Source organism: Aethalodelphis obliquidens, unplaced genomic scaffold, assembly GCF_003676395.1.
Source record: "Aethalodelphis obliquidens isolate GAN/ISIS:26980383/991018 unplaced genomic scaffold, ASM367639v1 scaffold7, whole genome shotgun sequence".
NCBI classification, from domain to species: domain Eukaryota; kingdom Metazoa; phylum Chordata; class Mammalia; order Artiodactyla; family Delphinidae; genus Aethalodelphis; species Aethalodelphis obliquidens.
The window spans coordinates 259134-278518 of record NW_020837951.1 but is presented as its reverse complement, the minus strand read 5'-3'; the positions used below and the strand labels follow the sequence as shown (position 1 = coordinate 278518).

Below are 19385 nucleotides of genomic sequence, written 5' to 3'. Positions count from 1 at the left end.
ATGCAGCTGTGATGGGCTGGGAGAGGCAGTGAGGCCCGGCCACGTGGGGCTGAGGGTAAAGATGAGGTAAGCCTTGCCTGGCCCTGGATGGACAGTGGGAAATCAGGGGCCTGGGATCAGACATCCTGGCCCCACGGCCCAACCCGGTGGGGACAGGTCATGGCATCATTACTGAGATGTGGCCAGGACAGGTCCTGGGAGGTGACGCCTCAAGTCAGGTGCTGCCAGTGAGGTCAGGGGGCAGGCGGATGAGTTAAGATGCGTGAAGCAGGCCTGGGCAGGAGGGCATTTTCTCCGGTCTAGACCCTGAGGATCAGTACCTACATGCAGGAGTAAGTGGAATCTGACTTGGTGCTGGTCCCGGGTGTCAAGAGGCCAACTCTGTGGGGAACCCCCCAGGAGCCTGTCCAGGCACCCCGCCAGGGTCGCCACAGCTCTTCACTGTTTCAGAGTCTGGAAACCCAGATTTCTTGTAAACTCTCCTGCTTTTTAAATGTTGATAGTTCATTGAAGGTGGAAACAGCTGTGCTGTCTGACTCCCGAGCCTGCTACTCCTTTGGGGGTTTCCCCCACCCCCCCACTAGTTGTCTTTATGTCTCTGTTCTCCTGCTCTCTCCGGACCTGAGTCCCACAGCCAGTGCTGGAACCCTTGCGTTTGCCCGTGGTCCTGGGCCCCCGGTGACACGGGGTGCAGGCGCAGCAGTTTGTGGAGCCCCCAGTGCACGCGTGTTCTGTGTCCTCACGCATCCTGGGCTGCGGGTCTGCTGGCTCCGCGTCAGGCACCAGGTCTGTCGTCCTCACAGCAGCTCCTGGAACAAGCGGTCCCTGCCTTGCAGCTGCAGAAGCCAGGTGACCTCGGCAAAGTGCAGGGGGACAGAGGAGCCGGATAGGGCCTGGGTCCTCAGGTCCCAAGCCTGTGCTTCTGCGCCTCTGCCGTGGACCAGTTCCCCTCTGGGAAGTCCTTGCTGCTGCCTCTCTGTTCCCTGCAAGACGCGCTGTCGTCATTTCAGTTCTACCCTGTCTGCCCTGTGGCCACACAGCGTGCTTCCAGTCTGAAGACTTTCCTAACTTTTCCTTTTTAAAACACTTTAATTTGAAATAATTTCAAACATACAGAAAAGTTGCAAGATTTGTACAGTGGCTCCCATCTACCCTTCACCCAGACTCCACTTGTTATGTCCTTCACACGTGCACATGTGTGCACACACACCACACACATGCATCTTGTCTCCTCTGTCCCGCACAAAGGTAAGTCCAGGCTCTTATTTACTACAAACAAGGACATTTCCCTGAATAACCATCAAGATACCCGATGTTGACACAACCGTCTGGTCTGCAGTGCATACAGGTGTCACGGTAATCACACGTGAACACGGTGCCCGGTCGCTGTGCATGCAGTCGTCACAGTAGTCCCTTCACAGCGCTTTCCCGCTCTGGACGGGGAGTTGAAGGGACTCCAGCTCCTCGGTCTTCCTTTTCCAAGGGCACATCACGTCGCTTTCTGGAAACCCTGGTGGCAGGAAGGGTTAGGGTTAGGGTGCATCACATCAGGAGACCTGCCGCTTTGTCCGTGACCGTCCCATGGGTGAGGCTACAGGTTTCTCCACGGAAGGTCACTGCTCTTCCCTTTACTTGAGGGAATTCCCTCTTACTTGAGGACAATGTTGCGGCGAGATACTTTGAGATTCTGTAAGATCCCGTTTCTTACGAAACTTCCTCCACGAGTTGTAATGGTGGCTTCAGCTCCCAGCCCTCTCTCTGCCTTAAGTTGTTGGCATCTAGGATAAGCAGCTTTCCCTGTTGGATTTGTTTGTTATCCATTCATTTATTTAATGCTGGTGTTTATTCACTGGTTTACAATTCCTGTTCCTGTCATTATTCATTTTGATGCTCCAAGTGTCGTAAACTCCGGAGTGGGCATCCCTTGGGTCTGTCCTGGTTCTTGGACGCCCCCTGCCAGTTTGAGTGCTTCGTTTTCAGGCACAACCCGAGGTTCTAAGCTCCTCTTGTGCCCCTGCCTTGCCTGGAGTTGGTCCTCTCTGCCAGGAGCCTCAGTCTCTCCGTGGAGGTGGCACGTGGGAGTCGAGATTCTGTGCTGCTGCTGCCCAGGGGCCCTCGCACTGCTCAGAGCTTCTGCTGTGCGCACTGCCGTTGGCTCGCGTCTTCTCTGGAGGTTTTCCTCCTCCTGTTGTGGCCCCGTATCCCAAGCTCACTCTGGGGTTAGTTGAGGCTCTTCTTGCAAAGCAGAGACTGAGGTCACCCATCCACCTTTTACTGTCGGGATTGTCACAGCCCCTGCCTGTGGGAGAGCTGGCAGGGGTTTCAAGTGTCTGCCAGCAGTTCTGTTTGGTTCTGGTTTTGTTAGTGGTTTGGGCTACGTGTTCCACCTGTAATCCTTTCCTGGTTGATGTCGATTTTGTAGGTTGCTGGCCCTTTGGAAAAGGCAACGAAAACCATGTTCCCTCTATTTTTTTTTTTTTTTTTTTTTTTGCCGTACGCGGGCCTCTCACTGCTGTGGCCTCTCCCATTGCGGAGCACAGGCTCCGGAAACACAGGCTCAGCGTCCATGGCTCATGGGCCCAGCTGCTCCGTGGCATGTGGGATCTTCCCGGACCGGGGCACGAACCCGTGTCCCCTGCATCGGCAGGCGGACTCTCAACCACTGCGCCACCAGGGAAGCCTCCATGTTCCCTCTTGCTAGGTACATATAGGTTCGACTCACAGAGCATCTGGGTTCAGGAGATTTCTGTCTTTCTTGCCCTGGTCGTGGGCCGAGCTCACCCGCAGCCTCAGTCTCTGGGCCTTTGGGCTTCCAGATGTGGCACTGGCAGTGCCCACAAGGAGCAGGGTGGCCGCAACACGTGTGGACTGTGCGTCTGGGCTGTCCCAGAGCGCCCCTCAGGCTTGCGCCACACCCAGTCCCCTAGGAAGACCCTGTTTTTCTCTGCCACATGCTTTCTCAGCTTCTTCCTCCCGCCCGGCACTGCCGACAGGTTGGGGACAGGACAGGTTCCCCCCTTTGGCCCCTGAGTGCTCATGCTGGCAGGGCAGACAGGCTGGTGGTGTGCCTGGTGGTGGTGGGACCAGCAGGGCCACAAGGCGAGGTCCAGGTGAGGCTGTCTGAGAAGGTGGAGCTTGGCCTGCTGAGGGGTGGCGGGGTCCAAGGGCCAGAGGCTGGCATCAGGGTGTGGGAGGGGGTGCCGAGGGGAGCAGAGGCTGGGCTTTGCCATCCACGATGAAGGCTTGTTTCTCCTTGACGAGGAGGGATGTGTCAGGTCTGACTCCGTAAGAAAGTACTCCCCTTCTTCTGGGAGGAAGGCTGTGAGGCCTCAAGAGTTTCCCTTAGTGCCTGGCACCAAATTCCAGCTTCCTAACTGCAGAAGGGGCAGCAGGGAGTTGGCCAGTGCCAACAGACCAGGACTGTTTAATCCAGGCCTGTAGATGGTATGAGCACAAGGCCACTGGGAGGGGCTGGAGAAGAGCCCCCAGCTGGCTACCCCTCACCGCTGCAGCCTTGCAACCCCTGTTTTATAACGTCACAGCACCCCACACTCTAGGTGAAGTTAATGTGTTTGTTTCTTATCCCCCGACTGGAACAGGGCTCTGAGGACTTTTCTGAAAAGGACCACACATGGCTTTGACCACAGAGGTTTCTGTCACATCTTGTCGTTATTGTTCATAGGTCTCTGGTGATGTAAAAACCACTGTCAGCTGGCCCTGTGGCCTGGACCCTGCTGTCTACTGAGGCCTCCCCTTGGGCTGGCAGGTGCCTGGCACACAACAGATGCTCAGGAACGGTGGCTGGCCTTCATCCATGTGGCCACGTACACGACTGAGCTCCTCAGCTCCTAGAACAAGGGACCCTGTGTGACCAGCTAGGAGTGGATGTCCGCCCAGGCGCCATTGGCTGTGGTCTGGTGGCCAGGACCGGGTAGTGCCAGTGAGACCCTACCCCTGTGTGTGTGTGCATGCACACATGCCTCAAAAAACAAGTCCTCTTAGGTCCCCTGAGGAGTTCTCAGGGGCCCCAGGGATCCTCAGCTTACACTTTGAAAACCACTGGGTTTCAAACCACTGGTCAGGCCAGACGTGGAGCCCTGGAAAGGTAGGAGAGTGGAGCCTGCAAGTGGCCGGAGGGAGCTTGCCGTGCTTGTGCCCCTTCTTGGCCCGCAGGCCTGGGGTGGTGGAGTCAGCGGGTGGGGACTTCTGGAGGTGCCAAGGAAGGAGGGCGCCGTGGGGGTGGGGGTCCGGGTGGGGGTGGGCACTGCTCCAGGGAGCCGCCTGACCCCAGTGAAATTAGCAGTGGGAGCCAGGCTCAGGAGGAGTGTTGCGAGCATATGTTGTGGTGTCTCTTGAAGAAAACATTCCAGAACGTTACGCAAGCGTTATGGGAGCTATGCCCCTAGACTCTGGATGTCGCTAAGAGAGATGCCTAGAGGGTCTGCGTCAGCTGCTCCCCCTGTGGACCGGACACCTGCAGAGACCCCGCTTAAGGGTGTGTTGTGTGTTTCTGTTCGTTCTCTAACCAGACTCTCACATTCCTGAAGGCAAGAGGTTTGTCTTAAAACCATTGCAAGAGGCATCGTGTGATTCACGTCTCTGTAGACTCAAATATGTAGTGATTCAGGTTTTCATTGAATTTTCTTGATTTATCCATTTCTCTAACTTTTCTGTAGGTTGTTGGACATTTGAAATACTTAGATGAATTGTTGTCAGCAGCAGAATGCACTTTGAAATAAATTGTAGCATTCCTATGATAGAGAAAACATTTGCAATTTTAGTTACGTAAGCCATGCATTCTTATTATTAAAAGACTGTCCCCCCAATACAGTTGAAGTAGAGGTTTCCCGGGGCTGTGGTTGACTGCTGGTCCTCCTCCCGAAGAGACGGTGTCAAGAGCATTTTCCACTGGCTCGAGGTTCCCTGTCCGTCCTGTCCTTGGTGGTTTAGTTTTGGTTTGGATGCGATGCCCACGGACAGGAGTCCTGCTGGCGGAGCCCGGCTGACATTTATTTCTCTTTAGCAGGCGGTTCCGGCGAAGGGGGAGACCAAGCAGGACTGCGGCCTGGGAGCCGAGCTGCCGAGTGAAGGTAAGGGCGCCCGGGGCCCCTTGCCTGGCCACCCCTCCTCAGCCAGGCCTGCCGTACGGCCTCCTCCTGTGGGGTCCCGGGGCTCATGGTCCTCTAGGAGGGTGGAGGCCCTGTGCGTCCTGGTCCTCAGGGCGCCGTGAGGCCAGCAGGGGGGCGGCCGCACCAGGTCTTGGGGCATGGAAGCTGCTGCGGAGGTGCCAGGAGGTAGAGGGAGGCTGGCGAGGGGCTGGTACATAGGGGAGCTTTTGGAGGGACAGGCCCGGAGTCAGGCTGGGAGGTGCTGGCTCTGGGACAGACCGTGACAGGTAAACCCCACTGTCCCACCCAAGCTGCCTGGGGGTGCCAGCCAGACCCCTTTGGAGAGCAGCGTCCTGGCTGGATACCATGAGGCCGGCGCCTGGGAGCCTCAGATGCTGGTGTCCGCCTGGCCGTGTCGGCACAGGCCCTCCTGTGCGAACAGCAGGGCCATGCGGACGAGAAGCGTGTCTCAGTGTCGTCCTGCTGGCTGGTGGTGTGGCGCTGTCCCCACTGACGTGGGAGGAAACGCGCCCGCACCGCGCTCCTGTCCCTTGTGACAGAGATTGCCGCCTGGTCCCGGCTGCACACCCGCGCCACCGCCCCAGCCTGGTCCCTGGACGATGTCCACCCGCCTCTCAGCTGGGTGGGGAAGAGGCTGGCTCGGGGCCAAGGTCAGGCGAGCTTACCCGGGCTGTCAGACGCCCATCCGGCCCTGCATCCTCTGAAGACACACAGACAGTGGCCCGTGGGTGGCAGAGGCCAGTCTGGAGAGGTTGCCGTGTGTGCAGCAGTGGGAGGCGAGGGCCCTGCCTTTCCAGGCACTGCAGGGAGACGGAGGCCTGTTTCCCAGTGTTCCGTGTAGACCTGTGAGCTCGGTGCGGGCGGCCCTGAGCCTCCCAGGACGAGGCCTCGAGTGGCCTGGTGGCAGGGACCACCTTGTGCCCTAGGCCGGCAGCCGCTTTTTGTCTTTCCCGAGCTGTGGTGCGGCCCCCACGATGGGAACTGCTGCGGGCCTGCCCCTCCCTGGTGGGCCCACATGCTGCTCTGACACCTTTTCACATCCACGGGGTCCTCTGCTTTTGTGACCACCCCGTGCACACCCGAGGGTGACAGTGGGTGAAGGCAGAGTATGGGCCCCCAGCTTGGGGCTGATGGCAGGGCAGCCTTGCTTGAGAGAAGGGACCCAGCAGCCCAGGCCACAGGGCAGGACCGTCTTACCTGTGAGTGTGTCGCTTAGCATGTGACCAAAATGCTTCAGGTTCTAGTAGAGCTGTTGGGACTCAGGGAGCTGAGTGGGGTGGGGGTTGGGCAACTGCCTGCCTGGCTTCCCAGGGCTGTTTCCAGCCTCACCCCCTCTCTCCCTGGGGCATCTTCTCCAGACAGCCCAGCTTGGACGGAAGGCCATGGCCCTGCCCTGCTTTCTGCCCTCGCCCTGCACCTCAGGGTGCCTCATCCGGCCCACCGGCCCCTCTCTGCTGCACCCCGGCTGGCCCTGGGGCGCTTCCCTCCCGGAGCTGCCCTGCACACTGTCCTGCCTGTCCCTTTGCTCACAGTGGTGGGACCTCTGAAGACCTGCCTCAGCGTTTTCCTTCTGGCGCTGTTCCTTGAAATGTTCCCTTCCTTGGGCTCCCACTCTGTCTGCCCTCCTGGGCCCTTTTCTAAAAGAAGTTGTGGATGAGTGATGCCAGGTGCCAGTCTCCTCTGCACACGGCCCCTGCGCCCAGGCCTGGGCCCTCCTTTCGAGGAACCTCCAGACTGATTCCTGCAGCAGCTGCACCACGTCCATGCCCCCCAGCAGCGAGGGCGGCTCCCGACAACACTCGTCGGCACCTTCTTTTTGGTTCCATCTGTCCTAGTGGGTGCAAAGTGGTATCTCGTCGTGGTTTTGATGTGTATTTCCTTGTTGGCTGGCGATGCTGAGCATTTTTTTCATGTGCTTATTATCCATTTGTGTATCTTCTTTGGAGAAATGTCAATTCAGATCCTTTGCCCGTTTTTAAAATTGGTTATTGATTTTTATTAATGCATTGTCAGAGGTTTTTAAAAATATATTTTAGGTACAAGTTCCTTATCAGATGTGTGATTTGCAAATACTCTTTTCCAATCTATGGGTTGTCTTTTCACCTTCTTGATGGTATCCTTTGAAGCACAAAATAAAGTCCAACTTACCTGTTTTTCTTTGGTTGCTTGTGGTTTTGTTATAGCATCTAAGAAACCATTGCTTCATAGAAGATCATAAAGATTTATGCCTGTGTTTTCTTTTTATAGTTACAGATCTTGGAAACGTTTTCAGTTAATTTTTGTATATGGTGTGAGGTAAGGGTCCAACTTTATTCTTTTGCAAGTTGAGATGCATTTGTCCTAGGAGCTTGCCTTTCTGAGCACCTGTCAGCGTCTGGCCCCTGGGTGGCTGTGCTCGACGCCCCGTGACTGTCCGCATCCCCGTCCTCCTTTGTGTTGGGAGAGGCCCATTTCCCCTTCCTTTGCTGTGCTTTTCCACGATTTACTTTGCTGTTTGTGAAAATTTGTTTTCCCTGCACATTTCAGAATAAGGTTATGGAGTTCCTCAATACACTGATTGGAATTTTGATTAGGGTATCATTGAACTTAGAGAGTCAGTCTGAGGCGACATGCATCTTTGTATTTTTGCCGTCACGTTCAAGGTCGTGAGATACTTCCATTAAAATTTTTTTTCTCTGCAGAGACTTTGCATGATCTTGGTTAAAGTTTTATATCCTTTATAGTTTTTCCTGCTTTTTTATGAATACTGTCTTTTTTTTTCCTTATGTTTTCTCAAAAGTTAAGGCCAGCGTAGAAAAATGCCTTTGGTTTTTGTACTTGATTTCAGATTTGGCAGCCTTGCTGCACTCGTGTTTGACTTGCTGACGGACCAGGTGTGCAGGAGAGCCTAACCCTTGTCGCCAGGCCTTGCTCCTCGTTTCTCTCTCCCGTGGGGTCATCTGGGACCCCACTCTTGTGTGAACCTTTGTGGTGTTAATGGATGTCCTGATGTTGTTTCTGATCCTACATGGAATTCATGCAACATTTCTGAATAAGTGTATCTTTGCTGTAGGTTGGCATGCGGCCTTCTCCAAGTTGAGTAGGTTTTCACCTATTCAGTTTTGCCAAGGGTTTTAAAAAAAATTAATAGCTGTTTATTCATTCAGACAGTACTTACTGCACTTGTGTTTCTGTGCTCAGGGTACAGTAGTGAACGTGGACCTCTCCTTGCAGGGGCCAGTACAGTCGTGATGGAGTCGTGGCAGGTGATGTGCTGTAAACAGGGGTACAGGGGTGATGGGTGGTGGGGTCTTGGACGTGACCACAGCCCCTCTGCACCCAGCGCTGTAACTGTGAGCTTTCTGCTGGGGTCTGTAGTGAGGCTCCGCATGTGGCGATCTGCTGGTGGGAAGTGTGTTTCTTGTTTATCAAGTTGAGGAGACGCGCTTCAGAGACCAGGGGTTTGTAACGAGGCTTCTGGCTGACAGACTGAAAACTCACCCTGTTTTCTTTAGGTCTGTTTTTGGGAAGCTGCTCCCGAGGCCTTGTTTCCTGTCTCTGAATCCTACCCAGTTTTGTTTTCCAGTGGTGAATTTGTTCCTGGAGGATGTGTAAATCCTGCATAATGTGTTGGAAGTCTTTTAAGAATTCACTGGAGGAGTGGGGTGTTTGTTTCAAGGACCACACCCCACCCACACCTCACTAGGGGCGGGGCGCAGACCGCCCTTCTGGGGATGGGGTCATTCCCCCCTTAACTGACTCACTGTCGAGACAGTGTCTGTGACATACTTTATATTTAATCCGTCTGAACTCAAATGTTTGTCTATGAAATAAAGTGGTTTTTCTTCAGACAGTTTTGTGTAAGCAGGGCAGTGGGGGCTCTCGTGTTGGGGTCGCAGGCGGGGCAGCCACTGACTCTTCTCCTCCTTCCGTAGGGTCACCTATGGCTGCTGATGAAGGCTCGGCAGAGCAGCAGGGAGGGGAGGCCCATGTGGCTGCAGACGGGGAAACCAACGGGTCCTGCGACAAGAGCGATGCCAACGGCCACCCGGCCGCTGTGAAGCACACTCAGGAAAGCACGAGAGTCAGCCCGCAGGAAGGAGCCGGTCCGGTGGCCCGGATAGCAGAAAATGGGATTTTGGACAGAGACACTGAGGTGGGGAAGCAGAACCACATCCGAGCCGACGGCTTCACTCAGACTCCCGTCGTCGGGAGCAACGGCTACTTCCTCGGCAAGGCCCCCCTGTCTGAGCCACCGCTGCGGGTGGCTGGCGCCCTGGCCTCCTCCCTGCCCGGTCACGCCGCGAAGACCCTCCCTGGCGGGGCTGGCAAAGGGAGGACTCCTGGCGCTTTTCCCCAGCCGCCGGCCGCCATGCCAGCCAAGCCCGGGGAAGGCAGCAAGGACACAGAGGACAAGAAGGCCCCGGCCCCGGGCGCTGACGTCAAGGTCCACAGGGCTCGGAAGACCATGCCGAAGTCCATCCCGGGCCTGGTAACGCGTCCCTGTTGGGGTGGGGCCGCTCTCCTGTCTGTCTCCTCTTTTGTTTCGTGTGCGGATGGCAAGTGGACTTCTGTGCGTGGAGGGGAGAGGCCGGGAAGTGGTGGGGTCGTCAGCCACGGTTGCCTGCGGGCCTTGTAGGGTTCCTGAGTGTGACCCGTCAGCCTGCTTTCTGGGCTTCTCCTCGTAGGTGCCTGGGCTCACCGGGAGCTCCTTGTCCGCGTTGGGGAGTTACTGGCTTGGGAGACTCAGCACCCGCCTGTCTCTCTGGGGAGTGAGTAGGCAGGAGGGCGGCTGGGGCCCGGGAGTGACGCGCTACAGACACAGGGCGTGGTTTGCTCCCTGCTTCCTGCACGAAGTCCGGGTGTGCAGTCAGACGCCTGGCATTGCTTGTGCTGGTGCTGCTGGTGCGGGTCGGACCCTTCCCCAGGGGCCCCGCGGCCTGACCCGTGTGTTTCTCCAGCTCTAGAAGGTTCTGCACGGCTTCCCTCCCTGGACCTCCCCTCTTCTCCAGCTCCATCATTTGTCCCTCAAGACCCAGCACTTTGGTCTTGCTGGTCATTCCACATGTTGATGTTTTCAGTTTGACAGTTACATTTTTCATATCCAGTGTCTTGGATTAGTTTTTTAAGAATACCTGCATTGTTAGTTACATCTCTGTCTTATCCTTCAAAAGACAGTTACAACCCTTGCATGGTCTTGGTTACAACTCCTGTCTCCTCACGTGGGGGTTCTGTCTGGCCTTGGCACCTCTTGTTCGGGTGATTTTTCCCCTGAAATGACTTTCCTCCAGAAGCGTGCACATCTTTGTTTCTGTGCTTCCCTGTTGCCTGGCTGTCGCCTGCCTGCTGTGACTGTGGAGCCGGGGGGGGTGCTGGAAGCTGGGCCACAGCCCACTGCCCACGCAGCGTGGGGCCCCTGACGCCCCCAGCCTGACCAGCCCTGGCCTGACTTCTGCCTTTCGTAGTATTTTTATGTACGCGCCGAAAGTTAAACTTTTTAATAATAGTTCACAGGAGGCTGCACAGATAGCGCAGAGAGCCCACGCCCCCTCCAGCCGCTTTCTCCCAGGGCACCACAGTGTGGGTTTACGTGCCCACCCAGCACTGTGAGCCTCCCTCTGTGGCCACCCCGGCCGTCCCTGACCCCGTCCCCCATCTCTGGAGGCATGTTGTTTCAGGTGTTCTGAAACGCGGGATGGCAGAGTTCGGGGGCTTTCTTCCCTCACTCCGCACCCCTGACCCCCCACCCGGGCTATGTCTGCAGGGCCCTCCTTTGCGTGTCGACGAGTATTGCGTGTGTAACCGCTCGCCCATTGAGGGACATTTGGGGGTTCTCAGCCTTGGGGTGCTCCATTAAAGCTGCTCTGGACATTCACGTACACATTTTTGTTTGGATGAAAGTTTTCGCTTCTCTGGGTAAAATATCCAGGAGCTCAGTTGCAAGGCCATGTGGTAATTGGGTATTTAGTTTTATAAGTAACCGCCACGCTGCACTGCACAGGCTACTACATTCTATGTCCCTGCGTCCTCCAGAGGGGTGTTTGGTGTTGCCTCTTCTCTGTCGTAGCTGTGATTCCTCGTCATGGTTTTAGTTTGAACCTCCCTAATGACTGATGGCGTTGAACAACTCTTCATGTGCTTATTTGCCATCTGTATGTCCTTTTTGGTGAAATGTCTTTCATATCTTTTGCCCACTTTACAATTAAATATTTTGGGAGCTTTGAGAGTTTGGGATATGGACCATTGCCAAGTGTTGGTTTGCAGATATTTTCACTTGGTCTGTAGCTGGTCTTCATCCTTTCGCTACTGAAGACCCCATGGTTTTTCTTAAAGCAGAAGTTCTTCATTTTGATGTGGTCCAGCTTACACAGTTTTTTTCTTTTAAGGCTGTGCTTTTGCTGTCATGCCTAAGAACTCTTCACCCAGCCCTAGATCCTGAAGATTTTCTCTAATTTTCATAGTTTTTTAGTTTTATGTGAACTTTAAATATATGGCCTGTTGTGAATTAATTTTTGTATTAGATTTGAGGCTTAGGGTGAAGTTTATTTATTTATTCACCTACCATGTTTTGGCCCAGCATTATCGAGTTTAAAATGCATGTCAGACAAGATTGTTTATTTATCTCCTCGAAATCGTACTCTTATTCCATCCCCACTTTAGAATTTTATTCTAATGTATTTTTATTCTCAAACATCTTTTTATATCCCTTTAGGGGTTTAAAAAAAAAAGCAATCTGAAATTTAATTTCACGAAATATCTCTGACCATAAGGTTTATCTGAGGGTTAGCTTTGTTCTGGTTGGAGTTATTGTGATTAGTAGCAGCTTGCAGTCAATTGCAACACATACTTTGTTGGAAATTACTGAGCACTCTCGGGCTGGTCACTTGTAGTGAAAGAAAAGGGAAGGATTTTGAGGCTTTGGAACCTGATTTCCTGAAGACCAAGCCCATCCGCTCCACACCCTGGAAACTTCATCTGCTCCTGGGACCCCTGCCGGAAGAGGGGATTGGAGACGTGGAGATGGGGTGCCCTCCTGGCTCCCGGCCCAGGTCCAGACCTGGCCTCGCCTGCCCTCTGGCTTCTCTTCTCCCCAGACCCAGTTTAGTCTTGTTTGCTTTTCTTAGGAAAGCATGTTTTATTGAAAATTGCGTTTTGAAAACAGTCATCCCCATGATAGAAAGAGTGTTACATGCTTATGGCAAGAAATCCATTGTACTTTAAGAGTTTAAAAATGCAGGGGTTTTCACAGCCTGGTGGCCTCGCATCCCCAGGCAGGGCAGAGCCAGTTTGCCTCTCGGACCCAATGCCTGTGCCATCAGAAGGTGCCGACACAGGGTTAGACTCAGCCACCGTTCACGCAAAGGAAGTGAGAACTTCTGGAAGGAGACCCTTTTATCCCGCATTGGCACGCCAGTGTAGACCCGTCTCCCTAACTGAATTGTGCTCATTCCTGGAGGTGCCACACGGGGACCTCTGGCTTCTCCTTGGGTGGCTGTGTCCCTGCGCTCTCCCTGGCTCCTTCCACACGGCCCCCCAGTAGTCCCTGGGTTCTGGAGAGAAGATGCGGGCCTGGCTGGGTACTCTCGGTCCGGGTGGGGCGGGTCCTCCTGCAGCTGGGGTGCAGGTGGGTGTTTGCTGCACCCGGAAGCGGGGGCACCAGGTGGGTGTGAGGACTCGCCCCAGTTGGGCCAGGCCCGACAGTGGCTGGGGTGAGGAAGGGAGAGCCGCTGAGCAGAGTGAGCACTGAGGTGGGGAGGCCAGCGGGGGCCAGGCGCGGTTGCCCTCGGGCGTCTGGGTCACACACTGTGACCCGGGCGCGTGGCAGGTAGGTGTTGGCATGGGTCCTCTCTCCACGTGGGGGACTGGCTGGGGCTCTGCGGTGCCCCGCCGGGAGGTCAGGCGCCAGCCGCTCCGCCTCGGTGGGTTTGCTTTGTCAGATAATGGGGCCCTAACAGAGTTTAGGGTCTTCACTCAAGTTCAGCAGTTTTTAATTTTGTTTTTTAGATTTTCAAAAATAATACCTTGAATCAAAGAATGGATTTTGTGCCCGAGTGAGAACGAGCCTCACGTGGCTGTTGCCTTCTCAGATTTAGCTTCTGCCTTCATCCATTTATCCTTTAAGCTCCTGTGTCCCGTCTGTCTTGCAAGCACTGGTGGAGGTGGTAGCTGCGTGGTCTCTGAGGTCGTTCGTGGGAGGAGTGAGGGAGCGATCGTGTCAAAGCAGTGACCTTGAGACAAAGCCCACATATTTGAGAAGGACTGGAGAATTGACCCAGCTAACAGGTTACCTTTACCAGGGCTGTCTGTGCCAGGGCACGTTAGCGGTGGAGGCCACGGAGGAGGCCTCGGCCTGTGCTGTGTGAGGAGGAGCTGCGTGCGGGCCCAGGCGGGGAGCCTGGCAGAGGAGCCAGAGGGCTGAGCGTGGGTCCCGCTGGGAGAAGTCGAGTCCAGGGCCGCCCCTGGCAGGCCTGTTGGCATCTCCCCGATGTCGACTCCCAGAGATGTGGACACTGTATTAAAATATGCATAACATAGAATTTGCCATTCTAACCATTTTTGAGTATCCAGCTCAGGGGCATTAAGCACATTCACATTGTTGTGCGGCCGTCGCCACCATTCTCCCCAGGACTTCCTCGTCTCCACAGACTGACGCTCTGTCCCCATTAAACACTCACTCCCCTTCCCCACCCCCAGCCCTGGGCCCTGACATCTACTTTCTGTCTCGGATTGACTACGCTTGGTCCCTCATATGAGGATTTGTCCTTTTGTGCCTGGCCTGTTTCACTCAGCACAATGTCCTCGAGACAATGTAGCCTCTGTCAAAACTTCCTTCCTTTTTAAGGCCGGATAATATTCCATTGCATGCGTGTACGTATGCACACATGTACATTTAGTTTATCCATCATCCATCAGTGGGCACTTGGGTTGCCTCCACCCCTTGTCTGTCGTGAACGATGCTGCTGTGAACACAGTTGTACAAAGAGCTCTTCGAGTCCCTGCTTTTGATTCTTCAGAGTGTGCACCCAGAAGTGGAATTGCAGGATCATAGGATAATTCCATCTACTTCTTGAGGAAGCCCCACGCTGTTGTCCACAGCATCTGCGCCATTTTACCTTCCCCCCAGCAGCGCACTGAGGCCCCAGTGTCTCCGTACCTTCACCAACACTTGTTTTCTGTTTGTTTGATAGTAGCCATCCCAGGAGTGTGAGGTGGTCTCATTGCGGTTTTGAGTTGCATTTTCCTGATGATCAGTGATGTTAAATTAAGCATCTTTTCATGTGCTTTTTGGCCATTTGTATGTCTTCTTTGGAGAAATATCTATTCAGATGCTTTACCCATTTTTAAATTGGGTTTTTTTGTTGTTGTTGAGCAGTAGAGTTCTTTATATATTCTATGCATGATTCCTTTATCGGATATATAATTTGCAAATATTGTCTCCCATTCTATAGGTTGCCATTTCTTTCTATTGATTTTGTCCTTTGATGCATAGAAATTAAAAAAAATTTTAATGGACGTGTAATTGACTTACAATATATTAGTTTCAGGTTTACAGCATAGTGATTCAATATCTTTATATATTACAAAAGAATCACCAGGAATAGTCTAGTTAACCATCTGTCACCATTCAAAGTTATTACAGTATTGTTGACTGTATTCTCCATGCTGTGTGTTACATCCCCATGACTTACTTATTATATAACTGTTGGTTTGTACTTTTTAATCCCCTTCACCTGTTTTGTCTGTCCTCCCCCACCTCTCTACCCGCTATTTATTCTCTGTATTTATGAGTGTTTCTGTTTTGTTATGTTTGTTCATTTGTTTTGCTTTTTAGATTCCACATATAAGTGAAATCATGGTATTCGTCTTTTTCTCTGACTTATTTCATTTAGTGTAGTACCTCTGGATCCATCCGTATTGTCACAAACAGCAAGGTTTCATTCTTTTTTATGGCTGAGTAATATTCCATTGTGTGTGTGTATAAATACACCACATCTTCTTTATCCATTTGTCTGTTGACGGGCATTTAGGTTGCTTCCACATCTTGGCTATCATAAATAGTGCTACAGTGAACACAGGGGTGCATTTATCTTTTTGAACTATTGTTTTTGTATTCTTTGGATAAATACCCAGGAGTGGAATTGCTGGATCATATAGTAGTTCTATTTTTAACTTTTTGAGGAACCTCCATAGTGGCTGCACTAGTTTGCATTCCCACCAGCAGTGCACTAGGGTTCTATTTTTCTCCACACCCTCTCCAACGTTTGTTATTTGTGGTCTTTTTGATGATAGCCATTCTTACAGGCGTGAGGTGATGTCTCATTGTGGTTTTGATTTATAAGAAATTTTTTATTTTATTTTTTTATTTTTGGCTGCGTTGAGTCTTCGTTGTTGCGCACGGGCTTTCTCTAGTTGCAGTGAGCTGGGGCTACTCTTTGTTGCTGTGCGCGGGCTTCTCACTGCGGTGGCTTCTCTTGTTGTGGGGCACAGGCTCTAGGCGCGCGGGCTTCAGTAGTTGTAGCTCGCGGGCTCTGGAACGCAGGCTCAGTAGTTGTGGTGCATGGGCTTAGTTGCTCTGCGGCATGTGGGATCTTCCCGGACCAGGGCTTGAACCTGTGTCCCCTGCATTGGCAGGTGGATTCTTAACCACTGCACCACCAGGGAAGTCCCTATAAGAAATTTTTAATTTTAATAAAGTCTAATTTATCTTTTTTCTTTTGTTGCCTGTGCTTTTGTTGTAATATCCAAGGATTCATTGCCAAATCCAATGTCATGAAGCTTCCCCCGTTTTCTTCTAGGAGTCTTACAGTTTTAGGTCTTTGATCTGTTCAGAGTTAATCTCTGTCAGTGGTATAAGGTGAAGGTCCACCTCCATCCTTTTGCAGGTGGCTGTCCAGTTTCCCTGCCCCATACATTGAAGGATCACACCTGCTTTGTGCACAACGAAATGTGGTTCAGTGGAATCGGGTTTGAGATCAGACTGTCTCAAGGCTGTAGGTGACTCTGGGGAAGCAAGTGGTGGTGGGGTGCTGAGTGGTGTCCGGAGCAAAGGCAGGGCTGTTGGTCGGTGCCAGGGGGTTGACGTCCACATCACAGGCTGTTGTGGTCTCAGAAGGCTAAGGCCGAGACACTGAGGAAATGGGTAAAACTGAGCAAAAGCGTCTTTAAGGTGTAACATGATGATCTGTCGTGGCGTGAAAACCACTTGGGGGATGTGCACTGTGTAGCCGTGATCACCTGGAATGTGCCCCATCTGGGTATTTGCAAACGTAGTCATAGTTTATTACCTAAATCACAGGCTGGCTGGCTTTCTGTAAAGGCCCAGGTGGGAGACGGTCCCGGTTCTGGGTGCCGCATGTGTCACAGCCGCTGCTACTTCCCTGCAGAAACGCAGACTCTGTTCTTGGCCTGTGACGCCGACCCGCGCCTGTCACAGGCGCTCTGGTGGCAGCGGGTTTCTGCGCTCTCCCCTCTCTCCTCAGCGCACATCTCTCGGGGGAGTGGTTTGGTGGGAGAGGCACGCTGTTTCATCGCTGCCTGCCTGTGCGTCATTGTCGCGTTGTCTTTGTTTTGAAGCACGCGGCCAGTAAGGACCCCAGGGAAGGCCGGGACGCCCGTGACCCTGAGGAGCCGAAAGAGGAGTTGAGCAGAAATGCCTCGGATTTTGGACGACAGCAGCTTTTACCCCCCTTCCCGCCCCTTCACCAGTCGCTACCTCAAAACCAGTGCTACGTGGCCACCACGAAGGCACAGACAGGTAAAGGGAACCTGCCGCCGCCTCTCTCTCGGGCGTGTCCCGAGCCTGCACCACAGAGGACGCGGGCCCCGCTCCACCCTCACCCGGTGCTGTGTCGCGTCCTCCGCTTGTTTTCAGCTTCCAGGTGAAGATCGTTTTCATTCTGACAGTCTGTGGCCTTGGTCTGATTGGGTGGAGGGCTCTGGATTTGAGGAGTCTCCCAGCTCATGGATTCAGTACTGCAGGGGCGCCGTGGTTCAGGTGCGGGTGGCCGTGGGGTGGCCCCCTCCCACCCCGAGCCACCTCTCCTCACGCTCACCTGGGGGCGTGGAGGAGCATCGGGTGCCTTGTGGGGCCTTTCGCAGGAGGGGGGCGCTGGTGAGCGGCCCCCAGGGAGGCTGCTGTGGCAGGCGTGCCCGTAGAGCCTGCTTCCTCTGCAGACCCCTCCAGTGCAGACAGGCCTCTCTGCCAGGCCCGGCTCACATCGCTGAGGACTCACAGACGAGGGGGAGGCGGCCCCCCGAGGGGCTGCCCTGGGGTGGTCACGTGCTGGTTGGGGCCTGTCTTCCTTAGGACTTTCAGGACACTTGTTGCTTATCAGTAATTTCAGACCAGAGGTTCTGCAGAGGATGCCTGTGGCCTCCCCCGTCCCCCTCCCTCCATTCCACCCCGTGCGCAGTTGCGCATCCTTCTCCCGCCCAGCGTGTAACGTTTACTTCTGAACGTGCGTGGAAGTTGCAGACATGGGGCCCTGGGCGCGTCCCTGTTGTGCGTGGCGCCCTCTCGGGCAGTCGCTGTAGTGTCAGAGCCTGAAAGGGCCCCCCGTGTGACACGTCGTCCAGGCCTCAGGCCCCGCTCGCCTTTGCCAGTCAGTTGTCCCAGGAGGCATTTCTGGCCGGCTTCCTGCAGTCCCTTAGTGTGCGTCTGGACATCTGGAGCGTCCCCCTGGGGTCGCTGCTGTCTTCCCGGGTCAGGCTCGGGTCACTGCCGTCCCCGAGGGGCGTGTGTCCTTGCTGCGTCCCCTGGGAGTGGGGTGTGGGTGTTGGTCCTGCTGCGGCAGGGCTGGGTCTATAGGCCCTTGGGTTGTTGTCCTTTGTGTCTTTGGAGACGGGACTTAGAGGGTTGCATGGTCCCACCTGGCAGCTTGAGCATCTAGGGACCCACTCCCAGACTGATCGTCCCAGGATGGCTTCCAATTCCATTGCCCTGTCCTTACTTCCTAGTGGAGCTTCTGCTGGAATGAAGGGCCTCCCCTTTCCAGCCTTGCCTCTGTCTCAACTCACGGATCCTTTTGTGAGTCTCTGGGCTCCAGTCCGTCACCGTCATGTTCAAATTGCCCCAGGTTTGCCCTTCAGGCTGGCTCCTGAGTCCTCCGATGTGACCCCATCACTTTGTGAGGACTTCCTGGCTACACCAGGTGGACCCAGCCCGTCTTGTCCTTCCCCAGTCCTGGGACTAGCTGTGTCTCCAGGGAGTCCTTGTTCTGTTTGTTGGAGCGCTGTGGTTGGTTAGAAAACAGGGTCAGTCTGTCTCCCCACCACCTCCAACTTTTGGTCTATTTCAACTCAGTATTATTTGTTTCAAAGAGTTAAAGCTGGACAGAGTTGCATGTCTCTGTGGAATTAAACCCATGTGTGTAGGGCTTGGCGAGGAATGTCAGGAGTCGGTACTTCTGTTAAAAAGTTAAGATTGGGGAATTCCCTCGCAGTCCAGTGGTTAGGACTCCATGGGTGTGGGTTCAGTCCCTTGTCAGGGAACTAAGATCCTGCAAGCCACAAGGATCTTTTATCTTAATAAAAATTAAGATTGTTCCTATTTTAGCTTTATTATTTCCTTATCTGTTCAATCCAAGTTTTCTAAACAGAAATGCTGAGTGTGTTTAGCAGTTTCCCACATGGGTCCTTCTCTGCCTCTGTTTCCTTACCTGAGGGCCGGAGGCGGAGACGGGGCCTGCGGGCTCAGGACAGTGTGAACAGCCTGGTGCCTGGCGCTCCTGCAGCAGCTGCCCGGCTCCCTCCCCAGGGAGGTGGCAGGCCCCTCTTGCTGTGCCTGCAGCGTCCTCACCCCGGGGTGGGGGGTGGGGAGCAGGGGCCCGTGGGGACGTGGCCCTGTGTGACGGCGTCGCTGCAGACCTGGAACTGCCTGCCTCGTTCTTCAAACCTTCCTCCTCCCCACTTCCCCTGGCCGGTGCATTCCGCTGTCACAGGAAGTGCACGCTTTCGGGCCATCTCTTCTTGTCACTGTGGTGACAGCCCCGCCCCGGAGGGCCTGCTCTTGCCGTCGTGCTGCGGCGCGAGCGGAGACGAGATGGCAAGTTTGCACGGAGCTCACAACCCACCCGCCTCCTCCTGGGGGGGGCACCTCCGCCAGCTCACCTGTGCTCCGTTCAGCGCGTGGACGGTCGGCGTTTCCACGTAAACACGTGTGGCCCACGTGGCGATTGTCCTCAGTGTCCTGGCTTCGCCACGCACCTGCGAGGGGCTGTCATTCTGACCCCTGGCGCCCATGGCCGACGTGCATCCTTTCTCCCCGTATCCCTTCTC

General features: G+C 54.2%; 1 protein-coding gene across 7 annotated transcripts in view; it reads left to right on the top strand.

Moving 5' to 3' along the window:
* EHMT1 (euchromatic histone lysine methyltransferase 1) overlaps window positions 1-19385 on the top strand; it is a 147814-nt gene that overhangs the window by 65028 nt on the left and 63401 nt on the right. For 5 of the 7 annotated variants that reach the window (XM_027104128.1, XM_027104123.1, XM_027104126.1 and 2 more), the window contains 3 exons: window positions 5024-5090; window positions 9044-9600; window positions 16683-16863. In XM_027104128.1, the coding sequence (XP_026959929.1) occupies window positions 9052-9600; window positions 16683-16863 (730 nt within the window). In that variant the 5' untranslated portion in view covers window positions 5024-5090; window positions 9044-9051. Of the gene's footprint in view, window positions 1-4358; window positions 4496-5023; window positions 5091-9043; window positions 9601-16682; window positions 16864-19385 lie in introns of all 7 variants that reach the window. The other 2 variants (XM_027104129.1, XM_027104127.1) reach the window with 2 other exon arrangements.